This window comes from Pituophis catenifer, unplaced genomic scaffold (genome assembly GCF_029215685.1).
Source record: "Pituophis catenifer annectens isolate HBS135680 unplaced genomic scaffold, rPitCat1.0.hap2 SCAF_2, whole genome shotgun sequence".
Lineage (NCBI taxonomy): Eukaryota > Metazoa > Chordata > Lepidosauria > Squamata > Colubridae > Pituophis > Pituophis catenifer.
Window position 1 is genome coordinate 5147232 of NW_027256882.1, and position 23262 is coordinate 5170493.

The window sequence follows — 23262 nt, forward strand, 5'->3', positions numbered from 1 at the left end:
TTCCTCCTTTCAGCCAATGGCTCAGACTACTAGATCAATCAATGATAGACAGAGCGATAGATCAGTTGATCCAGAAGTGGGATTACTTTACTGAAAGGCACTGAAAGTTCTGCAGAATCAATGAATTTGATAAAACTTCCCCAAATATTTCTTCAGTGAAAGCAATTTTCAGATTTTCCCATTTTCTCACCTAATATTAGGACTTGTGTGACACACAACCATTTAACTTAGTGTGTATCTTTGTTTTGGGACTTTGGGAACAATGGAACAGAATAACAGAGTTGGTAGGGATCTTGGAGGTCTTTTAGTCCAACCCCCTGCTCAGACAGAAAGCCCTATAAAATTTCAGATAAATGGCTGTCCAATTTCTTCATAAACCCCTCCAGTGTTGGAGCACCCACAATTTCTAGAAACAAGTCATTCCACTGATTAATTGTTCTCAATGTCAGGAAATTCCTCTTTACTTGTAGGTTGGTTCTCTCCTTGAATCGTTTCCGTCCACTGCTTCTTGGAACACTTCTATCATGTCACCCCATCTAGTCCTTCTTTTCATCAAACCAGACTCACCCAATTCCAGCAACCGTTCTTTATATGTTTTAGCCTCCAGTCCACTAATAATTTTTGTTGCTCTTCTCTGCACTCTTTCTAGAGTCTCAAGATCCTTTTTTACATCTGGCAACCAAACCTGGGTGCAATATTCCAAGTGGGGTCTTCCCAAGGCCTTTTAAAGTGGTACTAACACTTCATGTCATCTTGATTCTGTCCCTCTTAATGCAGCCTATGATTCTGTTTTTTCGGCAACTGTAGCATACTGCTGACTCATGTTTAAGTGGGTGTCCAGTAGGACTCCAAGACCAGTGGTGGGATTCTGCTGGGTTTAGGTGGTTCGGCTGAACCATTTGTTAAATTGCTGGCTCGCCCGCCCCTCGCCTTTCCCGCCTCCCACCCGCGTCGCGTCAGCCTACCCTAGCCCAGGGCTGGGCAATTGTGGCTCTTTTACAACCTGTGGACTTCAACTCCCGCCTAGCCCATTCTGGGGAATTGTGGAGAATTCTGGGAGTTGAAGTCCACAAGTCTTAAAGCTGCCAAGGTGGGAGACATCTGCTGTTACATGTAGAATCCTTTCAAGCATGAAGATGGCCAAGTATCCTCCTTGAGAGACAACAGTTGAACATCAGGAGGGCTGTTAGAGGGCAGGGCTACATTTGGAAATTTTTGCATTTTTGCAGGTGGTGCAATACGATCTGGTGTCTGCAATGGAGAGCAAAATCCGGCTTCTTCTCTCCGCTGTAAGTGCGGCGTCAGGATTCCACCTTGGTATATTTGCAGCACAAGGCAGCCCTCATCTCCTGCCGCTTGGGACTCGGAACGGTAAACAGAGTCTGGTTTGGGGAGCAGCCGGATTTAGCTCTCCATTGCTCTCTCGGCCCCCTGCAAGTTCTCGTCTCTCGAGGAGCGCTCCCTGAAGTGGTGCGGGAAACTTTGGTTGGGCTTCTCGAGAGATGAGAGCTTGCACGGAGCCAAGAGAGCAATGGAGAGCAAAATCCGGCTGCTCCCCGAACCAGACGCTGTTTACCGCTCCAAGTCAGCAGGAAACGAGGGCTGCCTTGCGCCGCAAATATACCAAGGTGGAATCCTGATCCTGCACTTACAGCAGAGAGAAGAAGCCGGATTTTGCTCTCCACTGCAGACACCAGATTGGCCCCCTGCAAGAGAATGAGAGAGAGAGAGAGAGAGTGGGGGAGATTGGGGGAGAGAGAGAGTGGGGAGAGAAAGAGAGAATGAGTGGGAGAGAGTGGGGGAGAGAAGGAGAGAGAAAGAGAGGGGAGAGAATGAGAGAGGGGAGAGAGAGGGAGAGAAAGAAGGGGGAGAGAGAAAGAGAATGAGAGGGAAAGAGTGGGAGAGAAAGGGGGAGAGAGAAAGAGAATGAGAGAAAATGGGAGAGAGAGAAAGAGGGAGAAAGGGGGGGAGAGAGAAAGGGGGGGAGAGAAAGAGAGAATGATAGAGGGGAGGGAGAGAGAGAAAGAGGGGGGAGAAAAAGAGAATGAGAGAAAGTGGGAGAGAGAGAAAGAGGGGGAGAGAGAAAGAGGGGGGAGAGAAAGAGAGAATGAGAGGGGGGGAGAGAGAGAGAGAGAGAAAGAGGGGGGGGAGAGTGCCTGAAGGACCCTATCCCGTCACTGGGAGTCCAGGTGCTTCAGCAAGCAGTGCGCTGGATTCGGATTAGTGGTCCGCGAAATTTAAAATTATGAACTTGGTGGTCCCTGAGGTCCAAAAGGTTGGGGACCCCTGCTCTGGAGGATTTAAGTATCTTAACTGTGCTTGCTTGCCAATACCAGAATTACAGAGTTGGAAGGGACCTTTGGAGGTCTTCTAGTCCAGAGATCTCCCACTTTGACAACTTTCTCTGCCTGGGCCTGATGCTTCCTGAGAGGCAGGGGGTCTCTCCGAATGGGACCCCCTCCCCAAAAGGCTGGCCACAAAGCCCTAGCTCAGAAGACTTCAAACTTGGCAGCTTTAAGACTTGTGGACTTCAATTCCCAGAATTCTCTAGCCAGCATTTTTGACCAGTCCTTGAATTTACGACTGTCCTCACATATTACGTTTTGTGCCCTATCTTGTCACCGTGGGGAAGAGAAGTAGTGGTGAAATGATTGAAATGGTTGTTAAGAATGCCGCAATGGGCATAAATGTGAGGATGGTCATAAGTGCGAGGACCGGTCAAAAGTGCGAGGATCAGTCAGAAATGACTTTTTTCAGCGCTCTGAGTAGTCCCTATGCACATAAGGACACCCACCCGGTCACATGATCAGCTAGTCAATCCTACTCAGTCACATGACCACCAAGCCACACACCCCAACTAAGCCACGCCCACAGAACCGGTTGTTAAAAAAATTGAATCCCACCACTGTCCAAGACCCCTGTTGCCCTTGCTACTGTTGAGCCAGAAATCACCTCTTCTGTGCCAGTGCATTTGGTTTTTCTTTCCTAAATGTGGAACCTTACATTTCTCATTGTTGATTTCATTTTTTTTAGATGGGGCCCAATCTGTTGATCCTTCTGTATCTTGAGTGTTGCTATTCCTGTCAATTTGGTCTTGTCTGCCAATTTGAAGAGTTCCCCTTCTCTTGTCTAAATCATTGATGAAGATGAACAGATCTTGCGAATCCTCCTGTTCTGTTCTGTTTTTTCCGTGTTCAGGAGAGTCTTGTGTCCTTCGAGGAGGCGGCTGTGTCTTTCTCTGAGGAGGAATGGTCTCAGCTGGATCCTGACCAGAAAGCGCTGCATTCGGAAGTCATGCTTCAAAACCATAGGAACGTGGCCTCTCTGGGTAAGCGTTCTCTAGTCCCCAATCAGAGAGTTAAAGAAAACAGATGATAGTTAGCTTTTTTATGAAAAAACCGCTAATCAGATACCGTCTCCTGTGAGGGAGAAGGAAAGGATCTGGCCTCCTCATACTCCAAGGAAGGAATGAGTCAATGCTTAGATGCTTTCAGTGCCATCCAATTCAAGAACAAAGGCCTCATGCAATGTCACTCAGAGCATCCTAGGGTACAGGTAATCCCTGAGTTGTGACCGTTCACATAGTGACCGTTCCAAGTTACGACCAGCCCGCCACGAAGTACTTGAGCCCCAAAATGATGAGCGTTGCCACACCACGGACATCGTTCACACTTTTGAATAACAGCAGAGACGCTGCAACCTTCACTGTACCTATTCCCCCACCCCGCAGGGACTTACTGTATTTTTGAGACTATAAAATGCACTTCCCCCCCCCCCCCCCCCCGAAAAAAGCAGGTGGAAATGTCTGAGTCTTAGAGACCGAATGCGTGCCTGGTTTTGGCCTCCCAAACCGTCTGTGCGTCTGTTTTTTGCCCTCCCTGGTGTCCAGGAGCACCCTGCAGGGCAAAAACAGGCCTTGTCTTGGTCTTTGTGGGTCCCGTTTTTGTCCTCCTCGCAGAGGGTTTGGGAGACCAAAAACGCAGAGTGCTTCTGGACGTCGGAGAGTCTTGTTTTGCTTCTTTAAACCTAGGAGCGTCTTATGGTCCAAAAAATACGGTACTTGTGACGATGTGGTGAGCCATTGGTTCCTTTGCCTACTTAGGTGCCTTTGCAGAAAAATGAGGCCTAAAGTAGTGAGAGATACATGAGATCATTAGTCGGAAATCTAACACTATTGAGCTCACATGATCTGGCACTACAGTGCTTTAGGCCTCTGTTCTCTGCTAACCAAGGCCTGCACGAGATCCAGGGCCAAATGCTTTGCAAAGAGAGGGAAGGCCTCTTCGTTTTCAAAGACTTTTGCCCTGGATCTCGCGCAGTCCTCAGTTCTTAAACGAACAGCGGCCTAAAGTACTGCAGTGCGAGATCACGTGAGATTAGTAGCCTGAGATCTTTCACTCCTGGTCTTGTGTAACCTCACACTGAAGTAATTTAGGCCTCTTTTCTCTGCTAACCAAGGCCTGCATGAGATCCAGGGCAAAAAGAGAGGGAAGGCCTCTTCGTTTTCAAAGACTTTTGCCCTGGATCTCGCGCAGTCCTCAGTTCTTAAACGAACAGCGGCCTAAAGTACTGCAGTGCGAGATCACGTGAGATTAGTAGCCTGAGATCTTTCACTCCTGGTCTTGTGTAACCTCACACTGAAGTAATTTAGGCCTCTTTTCTCTGCTAACCAAGGCCTGCATGAGATCCAGGGCAAAAAGAGAGGGAAGGCCTCTTCGTTTTCAAAGACTTTTGCCCTGGATCTCGCGCAGTCCTCAGTTCTTAAACGAACAGCGGCCTAAAGTACTGCAGTGCGAGATCACGTGAGATTAGTAGCCTGAGATCTTTCACTCCTGGTCTTGTGTAACCTCACACTGAAGTAATTTAGGCCTCTTTTCTCTGCTAACCAAGGCCTGCATGAGATCCAGGGCAAAAAGAGAGGGAAGGCCTCTTCGTTTTCAAAGACTTTTGCCCTGGATATCGTGCAGTCCTCAGTTCTTAAACGAACAGCGGCCTAAAGTACTGCAGTGCGAGATCACGTGAGATTAGTAGCCTGAGATCTTTCACTACTGGTCTTGTGTAACCTCACACTAAAGTAATTTCGGCCTGCATTCTCTGTGAACCGATTTGATTTGATTTGATTGATTTTATTAAATTTGTATAACGCCCTACTCCCGAAGGACTCAGGGCGGTGAACAGACACAGGATAAAATACAGAAATACAAAAATTAAAAACAATTTAAAACCAAATTAAATAATTTAGCCCACGACAATTAAAATCCCAATAAATTTAAAACAAATTAAAATTTCAATTTAAAATTTAAAAAAGGGGAGAAAAAATTAGGCCAGGGATGCCTGTACGAGATCTGGCCAAAGAGCCCTTGGAAGCCGATGAGACTTTGGGGCAGCCAAATAGCCATTCTTGAAGCCTCCCAACCAGAGGTGGGTTTCAGCAGGTTCTGACCAGTTCTGGAGAAGAGAAATTTTGAGTAGTTCGGAGAACCGGTATTAAAAATTCTGACTGGCCCCACCCCCATCTATTCTCTGCCTTCTGAGTCCCAGCTGATCGGGAGGAAATGGGGATTTTGCAGTAACCTTCCTCTGGAGTAGGGTGGGAATGGAGATTTTACAGTATCTTTCCCCTGCCACGCTCACCAAGCCACGCCCACCAAGCCATGCCATGCCCACCAAGCCACACCCACAGCACCTGTAGTAAAAAAATTTGAAACCCGCCACTGCTCCCAACCTTTCCAGTCTCGGCACAAAGAACGTTTACAAGGCAATGGGTGGCTTCAGCAAGGGATTTCGCTCCAATGTCTCATCACTGGGATCAAGGAATGGGCTGAACGGGGGGTCCCACCCGCCAGACGGACACCATGGAGCAGCTGCTCCAAGGTACAACAGGGAAGAAGGAGCTTCTTTCAAAATTGTTTCATTTCTCACAAGTCTCTGCTGAAATTAACCCACCCCCCCACCCATTTAGGCAAGAAAAACAAAATGCACAGGTATCATTATATGTGGTACCTTGCTCAATAGTAGTAACTCTCTACATGGGGCTCCCCTTGAGGAACACCCGGAGGCTCCAACTGGTCCAGAATGCAGCCGCAGGAGTGGTTATGGGAGCGACTCGTCGCTCCTGGGTAACACCCCTCTTGCGTGAGCTGCACTGGCTCCCAGTGGTCTTCCGGGTGCATTTCAAGGTGCTAGTCACCATCTTCAAAGCGCTCCATGGCTTAGGACCAGGATATCTACAGGATCGCCTTCTGCCACCGAATATCTCCCAGCGTCCGATACACTCTCCCAAAGAGAGCCTCCTTAGGGTGCCGTCGGCCAGACAATGTCGGCCGGCGACCCCCAGAAGGAGTGTCTTCTCTGTGGGGGCTCCTGCCCTATGGAATGAACTGCCCCCGGATATAAGAAGGATTCCCGACCTCCGCACCTTCCGTCGGGCTCTGAAGACTCTCTTGTTCCATCAAGCCGGCCTGACCGTATAGATAAATTTTAAATGGGTTTTAATTGGTTTTAAAAGGGTTTTAACAAGGGGTTTTAAGTAACGGCCAAACTGTTTTAAATTATTTTAATTGTTTTAATTTTTGTGTTGGGTTGTTTTAATATGGCTGTAAACCGCCCTGAGTCCTTCAGGAGAAGGGCGGTATAGAAATGTAATCAATCAATCAATCAATCAATCAATCAATCAATCAACTGTGAGAGGGATCTTGGTGTCCTAATGGACAACCATTTAGATATGAGCCAGCAGTGTACAGCAGCTGCCAAAAAAGCCAACACAGTTCTGGGCTGCATAAACAGAGGGATAGAATCAAAATCATGTGAAGTGTTAATACCACTTTATAATGCCTTGGTAAAGCCACACTTGGAATCTTGCATTCAGTTTTGATCGCCAAAACTAAAAAAGATGTGGAGACTCTAGAAAAAGTGTAGAGAAGAGCAATGAAGATGATTAAGGGACTGGAAGCTAAAACATATGAAGAATGGTTGCAGGAACTGGAACAATTAATCAGTGGAACAACTTACCTCTAGAAATTGTGAATGCTCCAACATTGGAAGTTCTTAAGAAGAGGTTGGATAACCATTTGTCTGAAGTGGTGTAGAGTTTCCTGCCTAAGCAGGGGGATGGACTGGAAGACCTCCAAGGTCCCTTCCAACTCTGTTATTCTATGCTATTCCTTAACTCAAAACTGACTCTGGGTGAGATTTGTATATATATATAATTGTAAAGAAAGACATGTTTTCTAGATATTTCCAGAGCTTTCATGACTTATGAATATAGAAATCATGCCTATATCACACCCTTGTAGGCATGCATACATACAACCAAATGGAATTTCTGAGAAATTCAGAAGGAAATTCACTTGACTTTCTAATCTTTGATCTAACCTTGTTATCATTTTCATTTCCCTTTTGCTTTGAAGGTAATAATGGGCAGGAGAATCAAGATTCCTGTGAACTGTTCCAAGTGATCAATGCTAAAGATGGAAGGGAGAAGTTTGGAATTCGAATGGAATTAGGAAGCCATGAGAGAAACCAGTCAAAGAATGGGAAACGGGAAAGCTCATCTTCCACTGATGCTCCGATGCAAGACTCTCTTGCCCAAGAAGAGAAAATAAGGAAAACATATACTGCAAAAAGTGTGACAGTAATAAAAGCTAAAGTACAAGTAAATGAACACGATTTAACCCAAAACAAAGGAGAAGATGCTATAAGAAGACACAACAGACAAAATTACAATGGGACATTCTTTCTCTTGGAAATAACTTCCTTACTTCTCCAAAAGCAATTCACACAGAAGAGAAGCCTTATAAATGTTTGGAATGTGGAAAATATTTTAGAACAAGCTGGGAATTTACTTCCCATGAAAGGGTTCACACTGGGGAGAAGCCCTACAAATGCATGGAATGTGGAAAGGCCTTTGCTCATAGCAATACACTTACTATCCATAAAAGAATCCACATAGGGGAGAAGCCCTACAAATGCACAGAGTGTGGAAAGAGTTTTGCTCATAGCAAACGACTTACAAAACACAAAAAGCTCCACTCGGGAGGGAAACCATTTGAATGCACGGAATGTGGAAAGACTTTTGCTCAAAGAGGTAATCTTATTTCCCATAACATGATCCACACAGGGGAGAAGCCGTATAAATGCATGGAGTGTGGAAAGACCTTTGCTTATAGAAGTAGTCTTATTTCCCATAAAAGAATCCACACAGGGAACAAGCCGTTTAAATGCATGGAATGTGGAAAGAGCTTTGCTAAAAGAGATAATCTTATTTCCCATAAAAGAATCCACACAGGGGAGAAGCCATATAAATGCACAGAATGTGGAAAGACCTTTGCTGAAAGAAGTAATCTTAATTCCCATAAGATGACTCACACAGGAGAGAAGCCGTATGAATGCATGGAGTGTGGAAAGAGTTTTGCTCAGCGTTATGGACTTACAAAACACAAAAAGCTCCACTCGGGAGGGAAACCATTTGAATGCACGGAATGTGGAAAGACTTTTGCTCAAAGAGGTAATCTTATTTCCCATAACATGATCCACACAGGGGAGAAGCCGTATAAATGCACGGAGTGTGGAAAGACCTTTGCTCGAAGAAGTAGTCTTAATTCCCATAAGATGACTCACACAGGAGAGAAGCCGTATGAATGCATGGAGTGTGGAAAGAGTTTTGCTCAGCGTTATGGACTTACAAAACACAAAAAGCTCCACACGGGAGAAGCCATATAAATGCACGGAATGTGGAAAGACCTTTGCTGAAAGAAGTAGTCTTAATTCCCGTAAGATGACTCACACAGGAGAGAAGCCGTATGAATGCATGGAGTGTGGGAAGAGTTTTGCTCAGAGCAATGGACTTAAAAGACACGAAAAGCTCCACACAGGAGAAAATCCGTATAAATGCACGGAATGTGGAAAGACCTTTGCTGAAAGAAGTAATCTTAATTCCCATAAGATGATCCACACAGGAGAGAAGCCGTATGAATGCATGGAGTGTGGGAAGAGTTTTGCTCAGAGCAATGGACTTACAAGACACGAAAAGCTCCACACAGGAGAAAATCCGTATAAATGCATGGAAAGGCCTTTGCTCAAAGAAGTAATTTTATTTTCCATAAGATGATCCATACAGGGGAGAAACCGTATACATGCATGGAGTGTGGAAAGAGTTTTGCTCATGGCAGTAGACTTAGAAGACATAAAAAGCTCCACACACAAGAGAAGCCGTATAAATGCACGGAATGTAGAAAGACCTTTGCTCATAGATGTAATCTTATTTCCCATAAAAGAATCCACACAGGGGAGAAGCCGTATAAATGCACGGAGTGTGGAAAGAGTTTTGCTTAGAATAGTCATCTTATTTCTCATAAAAGGATCCACGCTCGGGAGAAATTATATAGCAATAGTGATTCCACTTAGATTGATATTCTACTACACAATGCTTTACCACTTTATCTCTGAGCAGTTTACAAAGTCAGCATATTGTCCTCAGCAATCTGGGTCCTCATTTTAGCGACCTCAGAAAGATGAAAGGCTGAATCAGCTACTAAAAGTAATCTATACGAGTTAAAGATGTTTTCAATAAAATGTCAAATTTGCAACTTTTCAATTTCCACTTATTTAAAAGGCTCCATCCATTTTCTTGCTGAAATATTTTTTCTCATCCAGAATTTGAATTTCTTGCTCATTCACGATTTCCACTTTGTAAAGCCACTGCCTTTTTTTAAGCTACTGTATTCCACAAAGATTTTTAAGGCTCCCAGACGCAAATGGGCTTATTATGAAAAAAACAACAACAACCCACACCTGAAAAGTTGTTCTTTCGGTGGCAACCAGATTAGAGCTCTGCTTCAAATTACAAATAACAAATTGAACGTTCTTCAGCATTATAGAATTAACAGTTATTAAAAACAATCCCTCAACTTTTAGAAACACTGTTAGCAAAGTACTCTGAGCTGGAGTGAACCTTTAAAGGACCCTCTTGGGGGGCTGACCCAGGCCCCCCCATTAAGAATTGTGCCACTTAGAGGATTTGGTGAAGGAGGAGATCAAGAGGGATCCAGTCCAAGGCTCTGCGGTGATCCTGGGATCTGCCTGATCTCAGGTCCATCTGCCCCCACCTTCCCTTTCCCCAAGATCCATCCCCCCAATCCCTTCCACACTCCTTGCCACCAGTGGTGGGTTGCCCCCAGTTTGTACCGGTTCTATAGAACCAGTAGTAAAACCGGCGGGAGGCTCCACCCACCAACTCTGATGTCACCAAAATGCTTCTGCGCATGCGCAAAAGAGTGCGTGAGTGAAGCGAGTGCACGCAGCCCCATTGCAAACCGGTAGTAAAGGTAAATAGAATCCACTCCTGCCTGCCACCCCCTCCCGGCCAAGCTGCCATCTGGGACTCGGACCCCTCCTCACCTGGAAGGAGGCTGGCCAGCTGCATTCCCCCAAATCCCCCCCTCAGCAAGGATCTTGGCATGGCTCTGCCAAAGCCTTGGTGCATCCTGGAATCAGGGTTGCCAGGGCTCTGGACATGGTCAGTCAGTCCCATGTGGCATCTGAAATAACCAACTTGGTCTTCTATTCTGGGGCCTCCTGTGCCTCTCCTGTGCCTCCTTCTCTTCCTTCCCTCCAGCCAAGCCCACCATCACCATCTCCTCCACCACAATGGAACCCGCTTCCCCCAAGACCATCCTCCTTGTGCACCACGATGGGCTTTTACCCGTTGAGGTCCAGTGGCTGAAGAACAGGTGGCCGGACAAGGAAATTTTGGAGATTTGGGGCAGCTTTTCCTTACAGAGACCTGAAAAAGTATTGCAATGAAAAAGAAAAGCATACACAAACACTAAAATCTTGCCCAGAATTTTTCCACGTTTTGGGAAATTGCAAATGGGAAGGGAAGGAGGGGGACATTCCTTCCCATTCCTCCCTCGGGAAGGGAGCACCCCAACTTTGTGGCCAGTTCTTCTTGACACCCCTTTTCCTTGTGACATTTGACTCAATTTCCAGGCCAGCGACCCCCAGGCTCCCTCCTTTGCTGCCACCCCCATCCTAGCCCCATCTTCTCTGTTCGTATGAAACTTCTGCAGAGTGGGAGCAGGGGAAGTGGGCCCTCCCTTCTTGATTAATCTTCTAATTAAGTCATTTAGGGAGAATTCCAGAATCCCCTGCAGATGAAATGGGGAGGAATTCCTGGTCCTTCCCAGCCTTTTCCTCCATGAAATGAGCCTATTCTCCCTCTATCTGTCTCTGCCTATCAACCACCCCCTGCAGTGTGGGCCTGCCTTGGGGGAGGGGGTTGAAAGGGAATAAACATATGTTATTCTCCCTGGAGCTGCATCGAGAGAATCCAGGATAGGATGGGTGTTGGTCTGTTCTGCCTGGAGACGGAGCACGTGATCATAATTTGCACATGTAGTCCCTCCTTCCTCGCCTGGTGCTTCCCCAGTTCGGCTCAGTCTTCAGCGCAGAGAGACGTGTTTGAATGAGCGGCTTCACCTTTCATTCTGTGATCATCTAAGCGTGAGCTTTCGAAGGGATTTATTATTGTAATTGTGAGGATCGCTTTTGCGATCAGGCTGCTAGCTGGTCCGCTGGCTAGCGGCTTTGTGCCGGCTTTTCTACAGCCGAGATCCCCACCAGGTTCTGAAGGCCCTGGCTGAATCCCTGCCTCTGGCATCACATCTCCTCCAGCCTCCTCATTGTTTGACTCGAGTGCCAGCTGCACAGGGTGAACTGCACCACACCAGCCTCCTCGTTGTCAGAATCAGGAGATAAAATCAAAACCCTCGACTGGAAGGTGCAACTGAAGAGGTTTAATGTGGAGGAAATACGCAGCTGCTGTCCAATGGAAGAGGGAGATACGGACACAAACGGTTACTTTTATATCCATATAGCCTCCCACCGACCAGTCCGCTCCCACAGAGAGGGTCTCCTCAGGGTGCCATCGGCCAAGTTATGTCGGCTGGCGACACCCAGGGGGAGGGCCTTCTCTGTGGGAGCCCCAGCCCTGTGGAATGAACTGCCCCCGGAAATACGTAAGATCTCCGACCTCCGGGTGTTTCGCTGCGCTCTGAAGACCCTGTTGTTCCGCCAGGCCGGGCTATTAACATAACGATTTTAAACTGGGGTATTTTAAATTTCTGGGATTTTAATTGGAGCCTAATTATTTAATGATTTTAAATTTTAATTGTTGTTTTGTTCTGTGTTTTTAAATAGGCTGTACACCGCCCTGAGTCCTTCGGGAAAAGGGCGGTATAGAAATAAAATTATTATTATTATTATTATTATTATTATTATTATTATTATTATTATTATTATTATTATTATTATATAAATGAATTTAAGATTCGCAGCAGAAAAGACAGTCAGGAACATCCTGAGGTAAATCTCAAATGGCACCCAGAAGGAAAAGGCGGGAAAAAGGGAAACGCCCCCTTTCCACCCACAGCAACCAATCAGAGCGCAGATCCCCTCAGCCACAACGTGGTCTTCGAGACCATTGTGCACTTAACCTTCTTCAGCCATTAAATTGAATATCTTCACATTTAAAGTGTTCAAAGGAAACAAACGACTTTGCTTTTGTCCATTAGATGGAATCGTCAGGTTGGAATAATTGTTTTTTTTCCTTGCACTGTGCTAAAAAGAAGTCAACTTTCCCCCCCCTTTTTTCTTGTACCTCAAACTTTCTTTTCCCCTCTTTTTCTCCTTTCCTTAATTTCCTATTTCTATTTTTCTTTGTGTTTTGTATAATAAATAAGATCTGGAGACTCTAGAAAGAGTGCAGAGAAAAGCAACAAAGATGGAGGCAAAAACATATTTAAAAAATTTGGTTCCTGGAACTGGGTATTTTCTAGTCTGATGAAAAGAAGGAGGAGGGCAGACATGATGGCACCTTCTGATATCTCAGCGGCTGCCAGAAAGAATATTTATTTTTTCTCTTCCCTTCCCTTCCCTTCCATTCTATTCCATAAATAAGAAGCAGGCCGAATGAAAGAGGTAGAGGTGGAGTTCCATTATATGTATATAAGAAATAATCAACAGCTCTAGAAACGCAACAGAATAAAGGCGAAAACTTCCTTCCATGCATTTGGGTTCATATAAAAGGGGGAAAAGAAGCACAGAGGTCAAAGCCTTTGTCTGGCAGGGAGCCGTTGGGAGGGGCCTTTCCTCCTACTCCCAAGCCCATCCTCCCCGCCCTCTCCCTCCCCCCTCCCATTCACTCCTCTTTCCTGCCCTTTCTACGATCCTGGCACTTTGCACCAAATCCACCAGGGGGCGCCCTCTGCCAAGAGAAGGTGACTCCAGGCACTTCCCCATTGGTCCACTGGAGCCTTGCCTCTCTGGGAGTTTGCACTCGCTCTCCTTAAGCCCTGGAGCCCCGGAGAAGGTGGAGAGGCTTTAGGAGAGTCTAATTCTTGGCGTTTCTTTTTCTTCCCATCTCAGATACCGAAACTGGAAGCCATTTGTGGTCTTTGCAAGGCAAACTTTCCTCTTGGGGGAAGAAGGAATAAAAGAGCGGAATCCCTTGCAGGGATCAGTCCTGCAGCCCCAGAAATGGTCCCGTGAAGGAAAAGGCATCTGGAGACCCACCAGAGTCCTTGGAGCCATTTGCAGTTGCTCTGCAGGACAGAGAAAGGATGGAGACACAACCTTTTGGAAAGGAGGGAAGCGGAAAAGGCCCTTCAGCTGCTCAGCCTGGGAAGGGGGGGAAGCTCTGGACAAGGACTGGGCAGGAGATCCTGAAGGAGGAAACCATCCTCCCTTCACAAGTTCATCCCTGGAATTTCATCCAATACCTGGAGGCTGAGGGTCCACGAGGACTTTGCAGCCGACTCCATGGCTTTTCCAGGCGATGGCTGAGACCAGAAAAGCACACCAAAGCCCAGATGCTGGACCTGGTGGTTCTGGAGCAGCTCCTGTTCCTTCTGCCCCCAGAGATGGAGGGCTGGGTGCGGGAGTGTGGAGCAGAGACCAGCTCCCAGGCGGTGGCCCTGGTGGAAGGCCTCCTCCTGAGCCAGGCGGAGGAGCAGAAGGAGCAGATCCAGTTGCAGGTGAGAGACTTTAGGGAGCTCAGAAGGGAATAGAGAAAGTGCTTGAATACTTCACCCCTCCTTCCCAAACTTCTCTGGCATTCATCATATGTGGCAATTCACCAATTCTTGTAGGACATTGTTCCATTGTTTTCTCACTCAACCTCACGGATGGATATTGGGGGCTTTGAGGTTGTGTTCTGAATATAAGAATCCACTTTACGTCGTGTAATGTACATTAATTCTGCTTCTTTTTTCCTTCCTCCTACTGGAAGTGCTGCACTGTGGAGATCAGAGATCCTGAGGGAAAGAAGAACCCATCAAATCCCCCTCAGGAGCTATTTTTCAGGAGGATCCCTTGGGAAGATCCAAGTCAGGACATCTCAGGAGGTAATGGAAGATCCTCCAATTTCCCATCAGTCTTAACTTCTCTTCTATAGAATATCTCCTATTTTGTTAATGATGCATTTTGAAATTATTTATTCCTTACAGAGAAACAAAGAATGAAGCTTTCTGGTTTTTATGATGGAAATCAAACAGTGGTTGACCCTCCAAATCAGGTAAGAAAGGGAAAAGTGATTAGATTTCTATTTTTCCTTCAGGAAGTGAAGTGGGTGTGCAGAGAGCTCCCTCCTTCTATTTCCCCCCCCCTTGTTTGGCCTAGATTATTTTTGTGTTCTTCCACATGGAGAGCAGAATAGCATTTTCAAGTTCCTGTCAGCGAGCATAGCTTCCTCTGGTTATCTTGCTCTGCTAGGTACTCCTCCAACTTTGAGTTTATAAGAAGCAATTTTTAAAAAGTCCTTCAAGAAATAGGAATAAACGTATCACAGTGGCAGGAACTGCTAGAGACCCTTTTTGGGGGAGAATTCTTTGACTCGGAATTGTGCAAGGCTAATGAAAAATAACTAAATACTCAAATTACCTCATTACCATTTTTAAAAAGCCTTTATAACCAGTAGTTCAAAAATAAGCAAATTGTATTAAAAAATAAAGCCGACTATTGAAATCCAAAGGGAGTGGCCCTGTTGAGCATGTAATCCAGGTACTCTGGGCTACAAAATAATTTCCAATCCTTTTATTTGAGCCTCAATTAGGAGATCAAACATTCCCGCTTTGCAAAGGCTGAGAAATGAATTTCCCAGGGAATTTTCTCTTCTTTGTTTTCTTCCTTTCAGCCAATGGCTCAGACTACTAGATCAATCAATGATAGACAGAGCGATAGATCAGTTAATCCAGAAGTGGGATTACTTTTACTTTTACTTTTACTTTTATTATATTTATATACCGCCCTTCTCCTGAAGGACTCAGGACGGCCCTCTCTGTGGGAGCGTAATGGTCGGTGGGAGGCAATCGGTGGCAGAATGAGGTCCTATAGATAACCAGGTCCTAAGCCATGGGGCGCTTTAAAGGTGGTAACCAACACCTTGAAATGCACCCGGAAGACCACCGGGAGCCATTGCAGCTCGCGCAAGAGGGGTGTTACATGGGAACGACGAGTCGCCCCCATTATTACTCGCGCAGCTGCATTCTGGATCAGTTGGAACCTCCGGGTGCTCCTCAAGGGGAGCCCCATGTAGAGAGCATTACAATAGTCCAGATGGGAAGTGATGAGGGCGTGAGTGACTGTGCGCACGGCGTCCCGATCCAGAAATGGACGCAACTGGGAGATCAGGCGAATCTGATAAAAAGCCCCCCTGGCCACGGCCGTCTTATGATCATCCAAAGACAGCTGTGAATCCAGGAGGATGCCCAAGTTGCGAGCCCTCTCTGAGGGGGGTAAGATCTCATCCCCAATAGCCAGCGATGGTGTTAGCTGACTATATCGGGCTGTTGGAAGCCACAGCCACTCAGTCTTGGAGGGGTTGAGTCTGAGTCTGTTCCTCCCCATCCAGATCCGCACGGCCTCCAGGCAACAGGACATCACGTCAAGGGCATCATTGGGGTGGCCTGAGGTTGAAATGTACAACTGCGTGTCATCAGCATAATGTTAAACAGGAGGGGCGAGAGGACTGACCCTTGTGGCACCCCACAAGTGAGGAACTTCGAGGTCGATCTCTGCCCCCCCCGTCAACACAGACTGCGTGCGGTCAGAGAGGAAGGAGGAGAACCACCGTAGCATGGTGCCCCCCACTCCGACCCCCTCTAGCCGACACAGCATGATACCATGATCGATGGTATCAAAAGCCGCTGAGAGATCTAGGAGGACCAGGACAGAGGAGCAACCCCTGTCCCGAGCCCTCCATAGATCATCAACCAATGCGATCAATGCCGTTTCCGTGCTGTAACCCGTCCTGAAGCCCAACTGGCATGGATCTAGATAGACAGCTTCATCCAGGAATCGAGGAAGTTGTCTCGCCACCGCACTCTCAACAACCTTCGTCGCGAAGCGGAGGTTGGAGACAGGATGATAATTAGCTAATACAGCCGGGTCCAGGGAAGGCTTCTTGAGGAGGGGCCTCACCACCGCCTCTTTCAGGGCGGATGGGAAGACACCCTCACTCAACGAAGGATTGGTAATCTCCTGAAACCAGCCTCGGGTAACCGCCCGGGAGGCCAGCATCAACCAGGAGGGACACGGGTCCAGTAAACATGTGGTAGCGTTAGGTCTCCCCAAAATCCTGTCCACGTCCTCAGGAGTCACATGGTCAAACGCCTCCCAGATAACACTCTCAAGACTCACCTCCGTCATCCGGTCCAAGGCTATCCAATCAGAGTCCAGGCCGCCCCGAATCTGAGCAATTTTGTCATGCAGGTATTGTCCAAAATCCTCAGCTCTACCCTGCAAGGGATCCTCCCTCACTCCCACCTGTAGTAGAGAGCGGGTCACCCTAAACAGGGCGGTTGGGTGGTTCTCTGCAGATGCAATAAGAGTGGAAAAATAGTTAGATTTCGCCATTCTTATTGCCACTAGTTAGGTCTTGATATAAGACCACACCAATGTTCGCTCAGATTCGGTGCGGCTAGATCTCCAATCGCTCTCTAGGCGTCTTTTCCGGCGCTTCATCTCTCTCAGCTCCTCAGAGAACCAAGGAGCCAATTGAGAACGGCACCGAGTCAGAGGCCGCAAAGGCGCGATGCGGTCCAAGTCTCCGGCGGCTGCCCTGTCCCAGGTGGCCGACAGTTCCTCAGCCGAGCCGTGAGTCAGAGCCTCTGGGAATGGCCCAAGCTCCGTCAGGAACCTCTCGGGGTCCATCAGGCGCCTGGGACGGGACCACCTGGTCGGTTCCGTCTCCCTACGGCGAGGGGCAGCAGTCCGAAAGTCCAGCTGAAGGAGCGAATGATCTGTCCATGACAAGGACTTAATGACTAGGTCCCCTATTGTAAGATCATTCAACCACTGACCAGAGACAAAAATCAAGTCCAGCGTGTGTCCCCCAGTGTGGGTGGGGTCATGAACTAACTGGGTCAGGTCCATGGCCGTCATGGAAGCCATGAACTCCCGAGCCGCTTCCGATGTTTCACCGACGGATGGCAGGTTGAAATCCCCCATGACCATAAGCCTGGGGGTATCCACCGCCACCTCGGCTATTACGTCGAGCAGCTCAGGCAGGGCAGCTGCTACGTGGCAGGGAGCCAGGTACGTAGTCAGCAAACCCATCTGCACCCCCTGACCCCACTTCACAAAGAGGGACTCACAGCCAGCTATCTGAGGAACAGTGGCCTCACAGTTCAGATCACTTTACTGAAAGACACTGAAGGTTTTGCAGAATCAATGAACTTGATAAAACTTCCCCAAATATTTCTTCAGTGGAAGTAGTTTTCAGATTTGCTCACTTTCTCACCTAATATTAGGACTTGTGCAGTGGTGGGATTCAATTTTTTTAACAACCGGTTCTATGGGTGTGGCTTAGTTGGGGGTGTGGCTTGGTGGTCATGTGACTGGGTGGTGTGGCTATCTGCTCATGTGACTGGGTAGACGCGGCTATCTGGTCATGTGACCGGGTGGGCGTGGCTATGTGCATAGGGACTACTCAGATGGCTGAAAAAAGTCATTTCTGACTGATCCTCGCACTTTTGACCGGTCCTCGCACTTATGACCATCCTCACATTTATGCCCGTTGCGGCATTCTTAACAACCGTGTCAGTCATTTCACCACTACTTCTCTTCACCACAGTGACAAGATAGGGCGCAAATCGTAAAATGTGAGGACAGTCGTAAGTTCAAGGACTGGTCAAAAGTGCGAGGACCAGTCAAAAATAACTTTTTCAGCCCTCTGAGTAGTCCTTATGCATATAGGGACTACTCAGAGGGCTGAAAAAAAGTAATTTCTGACTGGTCCTCGCAATTTTGGCCGGTCCTCGCACTTAGGACCATCCTCACATTTATGCCCGTTGCGGCATTCTTAACAACCGTGTCAGTCATTTCACCACTACTTCTCTTCACCACGGTGAGAAGATAGGGTGCAAATCATAAAATGTGAGGACAGTCCTAAATTCAAGGACTGGTCAAAAGTGCGAGGACCGGTCAAAAATAACTTTCAGCCCTCTGAGTAGTCCATATGCACATAGGGACTACCCAGAGGGCTGAAAAAAGTGATTTCTGACAGGTCCTCGCACTTTTGACCGGTCATCATTTATGCCATCATTTATCTTCTAGTCCAGAGATCTCCAACCTTGGCAAGTTTAAGCCTGGCAGACTTCAACTCCCAGAAAGCTGGCTAGAGAATTCTGGGAGTTGATGTCCACAAGTCTTAAAGCTGCCAAGTTTGAAGACCTCTGAGCTAGGACTGTGGGGCCAGCCTTTTGGGGAGGGGGTCCCATTCAGAGAGACCCCCTGCCTCTCAGGAAGCATCAGGCCCAGGCAGAGAAAGTTGCCAAGGTTGGAGATCCCTGGACTAGAAGATCTCCAAAGATCCCTTCCAACTCTGTAATTCTGGTATTGGCAAGCAAGCACAGTTAAGCTACTTAAATCCTCAAGAGCAGAGGTCCCCAATCTTTTGGACCTCAGGGACCACCAAGTTCATAATTTTAAATTTCGTGGACCACTAATACGAATCCAGCGCGCCGCTTGCTGAAGCACCTGGACTCCCAGTGACGGGATAGGTCCTTCAGGCACTCTCCCCCCCCCTTTCTCTCTCTCCCCCTCTCTTTCTCTCTCTTTCTTTCTCCCCCCTCTTTCTCTCTCTCTCCCACTCTTTCTCTCATTCTCTTTCTCTCCCCCCTCTCTCTCATTCTCTTTCTCTCCCCCCTCTTTCTCTCTCTCTCTCCCCTCTCTCTCTCTCTCCACCTCTCATTCTCTTTCCCTCCGCTCTTTCTATCTCCCCCTCTTTCTCTCTCTCTCTCCCCCTCTTTCTCTCTCCCACTCTTTCTCTCATTCTCTTTCTCTCTCCCCCTCTCATTCATTCTCTCTCCCCCTCTTTCTCTCTTTCTCCCCCCTCTCCCAATCTTTCCCTCTCATTCTCTCTTTCTCTCCCCCCTCTCATTCTCTTTCTCTCCCCCTTCTTTCTCTCTCTCTCCCCCCCTTTCTCTCTCCCCCTCTTTCTCTCTCCCTCTCCCCCTCTCTCATTCTCTCCCCCCTCTTTTTTTCTCCCTCTCTCCCCCACTCTCATTCTCTTTCTCTCCCCCTTCTCTCTCTCCCCCACTCTTTCTCTCTCTTTCTCTCTCCCCCTCTTTCTCTTTCCCTCCCCCTTTCTCCCATTCTCTTTCTCCCCCTTCTCTCTCTCCCACTCTTTCTCTCTCCCCCCTCTTTCTCTCTCTCTCTCTCTCCTCCACTCTCCCCCACTCTCTCTCTCTCATTCACTTGCAGGGGGCCGATCTAGTGTCTGCAATGGAGAGCAAAATCCAGCTTCTTCTCTCTGCTGTAAGTGCAGCATCAGAATTCCGCCTTGGTATATTTGCGGTGCAAGGCAGCCCTCGTTTCCTGCCGACTCAGAGTGGTAAACAGCGTCTGGTTCGGGGAGCAGCCGGATTTTGCTCTCCATTGCTCTCTCGGCCCCCTGTAAGTTCTCATCTCTCGAGAAGCCCAACCAAAGTTTCCCGCACCACTTCAGGGAGCGCTCCTCGAGAGACGAGAGCTTGCATGGGGCCTAGAGAGCAATGGAGAGCAAAATCCGGATGCTCCCCGAACCAGACGCTGTTTACCGCTCCGAGTCCCAAGCGGCAAGAGATGAGGGCTGCCTTGTGCCGTAAATATACCAAGGTGGAATCCTGATGCCGCACTTAGAGCGGAGAGAAGAAGCCGGATTTTGCTCTCCATTGCAGACACCAGATCGTATTGCACCACCTGCAAAAATGTAAAAATTTCCAAATGTAGCCCTGCCCTCTAACAGCCCTCCTGATGTTCAACTGTTGTCTCTCAAGGAGGATACTTGGCCATCTTCATGCTTGAAAGGATTCTACAGTGTAACAGCAGATGTCTCCCACCTTGGCAGCTTTAAGACTTGTGGACTTCAACTCCCAGAATTCTCCACAATTCCCCAGAATGGGCTAGGCGGGAGTTGAAGTCCACAGGTTGTAAAAGAGCCACAATTGCCCAGCCCTGGGCTAGGGTAGGCTGACGCGACGCGGGTGGGAGGAGGGGCGGGCGAGCTAGCAATTTAACAAAAGGTTCGGTGTGCTGCGAGGCCAATAAATTGCAAAAAAACACCGAAACGTTTGTTAAATTACTGGCTCGCCTGCCCCTCACCCCGCCCCGCCCCCACTATTTATTGGCAAGGGTCGGGGCGAGCCAGTAATTTAACAAACGGTTCAACCGAACCGCCTAGAACCGGCAGAATCCCACCACTGGACTTGTGTGATGCACAGCCATTTAACTTGGTGCACATCTTTACTTTGGGATTTTGGGAACAATGGAACAGAATAACAGAGTTTATAGGGAACTTGGAGGTCTTCTAGTCCAACCCCCTGCTCAGACAGAAAGCCCTATAACATTTCAGATAAATGGCTGTCCAATTTCTTCATAAACACCTCCAGTGTTGGAGCACCCACAATTTCTGGAGGCAAAGTCATTCCACTGATTAATTGTTCTCAATGTCAGGAAATTTCTCTTTACTTGTAGGTTGGTTCTCTCCTTGAATCGTTTCCATCCACTGCTTCTTGGAACACTTCTATCATGTCACCCCATCTAGTCCTTCTTTTCATCAAACCAGACTTACCCAATTCCAGCAACCGTTCTTTATATGTTTTAGCCTCCAGTCCACTAATAATTTTTGTTGCTCTTCTCTGCACTCTTTCTAGAGTCTCAAGATCCTTTTTTACATCTGGCAACCAAACCTGGATGCAATATTCCAAGTGGGGTCTTCCCAAGGCCTTTTAAAGTGGTACTAACACTTCATGTCATCTTGATTCTGTCCCTCTTAATGCAGCCTATGATTCTGTTGGTTTTTTTTCTTTCTTTTTGGCAACTGTAGCCTACTGCTGACTCCTGTTTAAGTGATTGTCCACTAGGACTCCAAGACCCCTGTTGCCCTTACTACTCTTCAGCCAGGTATCACCTCTTCTGTGCCAGTGCATTTGGTTTCTCTTTCCTAAATGTGGAACCTTACATTTCTCACTGTTGATTTCATTTAATGGGGCCTAATCTGTTGATCCTTCTGCATCTTGAGTGTTGCTATTCCTGTAAATTTGGTCTTGTCTGCCAATTTGATGAGTTCCCCTTATTCTATCCCCTTGTCTAAATCATTGATGAAGATGAACAGATCTTGTGAATCCTCCTGGTCTTTTTTTTTTTTCTGTGTTCAGGAGAGTCTTGTGTCCTTTGAGGAGGTGGCTGTGTCGTTCTCTGAGGAGGAATGGTCTCAGATGGATCCTGACCAGAAAGCGCTTTATTCGGAAGTCATGCTTGAAAACCATAGGAACGTGGCCTCTCTGGGTAAGAGTTCTCTAGTCCCCAATCAGAGAGTTCAAGAAGACAGATTATAGTTAGTTTTTTTATTTAAAAACCACTAATCAGATATCATCTCCTGGGAGGAAGAAGGAAAGGATCTTCTCGTACTCCAAGGAAGGAAAGAGTCAATGTCTCTTTGCTTAGATGCTTTCTGTGCCATTTCTTATCTCTATTTTTCCATTTATTTTATTTTTCTATTTATTTATTTATCAAATATCAAATATTTGAACTTATCTGTGGGGGTATTGCAGAAAATCAAAGGACTCAGACTTCGAGATCAAGAGAAGCTTTATTTGGCCAAATATTGCATTCAGTTTTGGTCGCCACGATGTAAAAAAGATGTCGAGACTTTAGAAAAAGTGCAGAGAAGAGCAATGAAGAGGATTAGGGGACTGGAGGCTAAAACAAAGAACAGTTGCAGGAACTGGGTATGTCTAGTTTAATGGAAAGAAGGAGTAGGGGGTGACATGATAGCAGTGTCCCAATATCTCAGGGGCTGCCCCAAAGAAGAGGGAGTCAAGCTATTCTCCAAAGCACCTGAGGGTTGGACCAGAAGCAATGGGTGGAAGCTAAGGAGCCTTGGTGGTGCAGCAGACTAAAGTGCTGTTAAAGTAGCACTTAGCTGCCAGCTGCCTGCAATTACTGCGAGTTCAATTCTCACCAGGCTCAAGGTTGACTCATCCTCCATCCTTCCGAGGTAGGTAAAACGAGGACCCGGATTGTGGGGGCGATAAGCTGACTTTGTATAAACGAGAACACCACTTGGAGGGGGGGGGGGCGAAAGCCCTACTAAGCAGGTATATACAAAAGTATGAAGGCTATTGCTTAAAAAGCATTGTAAGCCGCCCTGAGTCTCTGGAGAAGGGCGGCATATAAATCAAACCAATAAATAAATATTTAAATAAATAATCAAGGAGAGAAGCAATTTAGAACTAAGGAGAAATTTCCTGACAGTTAGAACAATTCATCAGTGGAACAACCTGCCTCCAGAAGTTGTGAATGCTCCAACACTGGAAGTTTTTAAGAAGATGTTGGATAACCATTTGTCTGAAGTGGTGTAGGGTTTCCTGCCTAAGCAGGGGGTTGCACTGGAAGACCTCCAAGGTCCCTTCCAACTCTGTTATTCCATTCTATTCCTTAACTCTAAACTGAGTGAGGTTTGCATATATATACAGTACCATAGATCATTGTAAAGAAAGAGATGTTTTCTAGACATCTTCAAAGCTTTCATGACTTATGAATATAGAAATCATCATGTCTATATCACACCCCTGGAAGCATGCAAACATACAACCTAATGGAATTTTGGAGAAATTCAGAAGGAAATTCACTTGACTTTCTACGCTTTGATCTTTTTCTCTAACCTTGTTATCATTTTCATTTCCCTTTTGCTTCGAAGGTAATAATTTGCAGGAGAATCAA

The 23262-nt window shown here is 47.0% G+C and overlaps 2 protein-coding genes and 1 pseudogene across 2 annotated transcripts in view; all 3 read left to right on the plus strand.

The window, feature by feature from the left end:
- LOC139311676 (uncharacterized) overlaps nt 1-23262 on the plus strand; it is a 396884-nt gene that overhangs the window by 371699 nt on the left and 1923 nt on the right. The window contains 3 exon segments of the mRNA XM_070936149.1: nt 7827-8024; nt 8193-8705; nt 8707-9057. Coding sequence (XP_070792250.1) covers nt 7827-8024; nt 8193-8705; nt 8707-9057 — 1062 coding nt within the window.
- LOC139311651 (gastrula zinc finger protein XlCGF8.2DB-like) lies at nt 8971-9459 on the plus strand. Its single transcript, XM_070936138.1, has one exon. It carries the CDS (start codon nt 9058-9060, stop codon nt 9331-9333), a length of 276 nt encoding a protein of 91 aa, XP_070792239.1. The 5' UTR covers nt 8971-9057; the 3' UTR covers nt 9334-9459.
- LOC139313428 (uncharacterized) lies at nt 10648-22312 on the plus strand (annotated as a pseudogene).

What these genes read in the sequence shown, in the direction of transcription:
- LOC139311651 (XM_070936138.1), top strand. Translation starts at nt 9,058, where the DNA reads ATGCATGGAAAGGCCTTTGCTCAAAGAAGTAATTTTATTTTCCATAAG.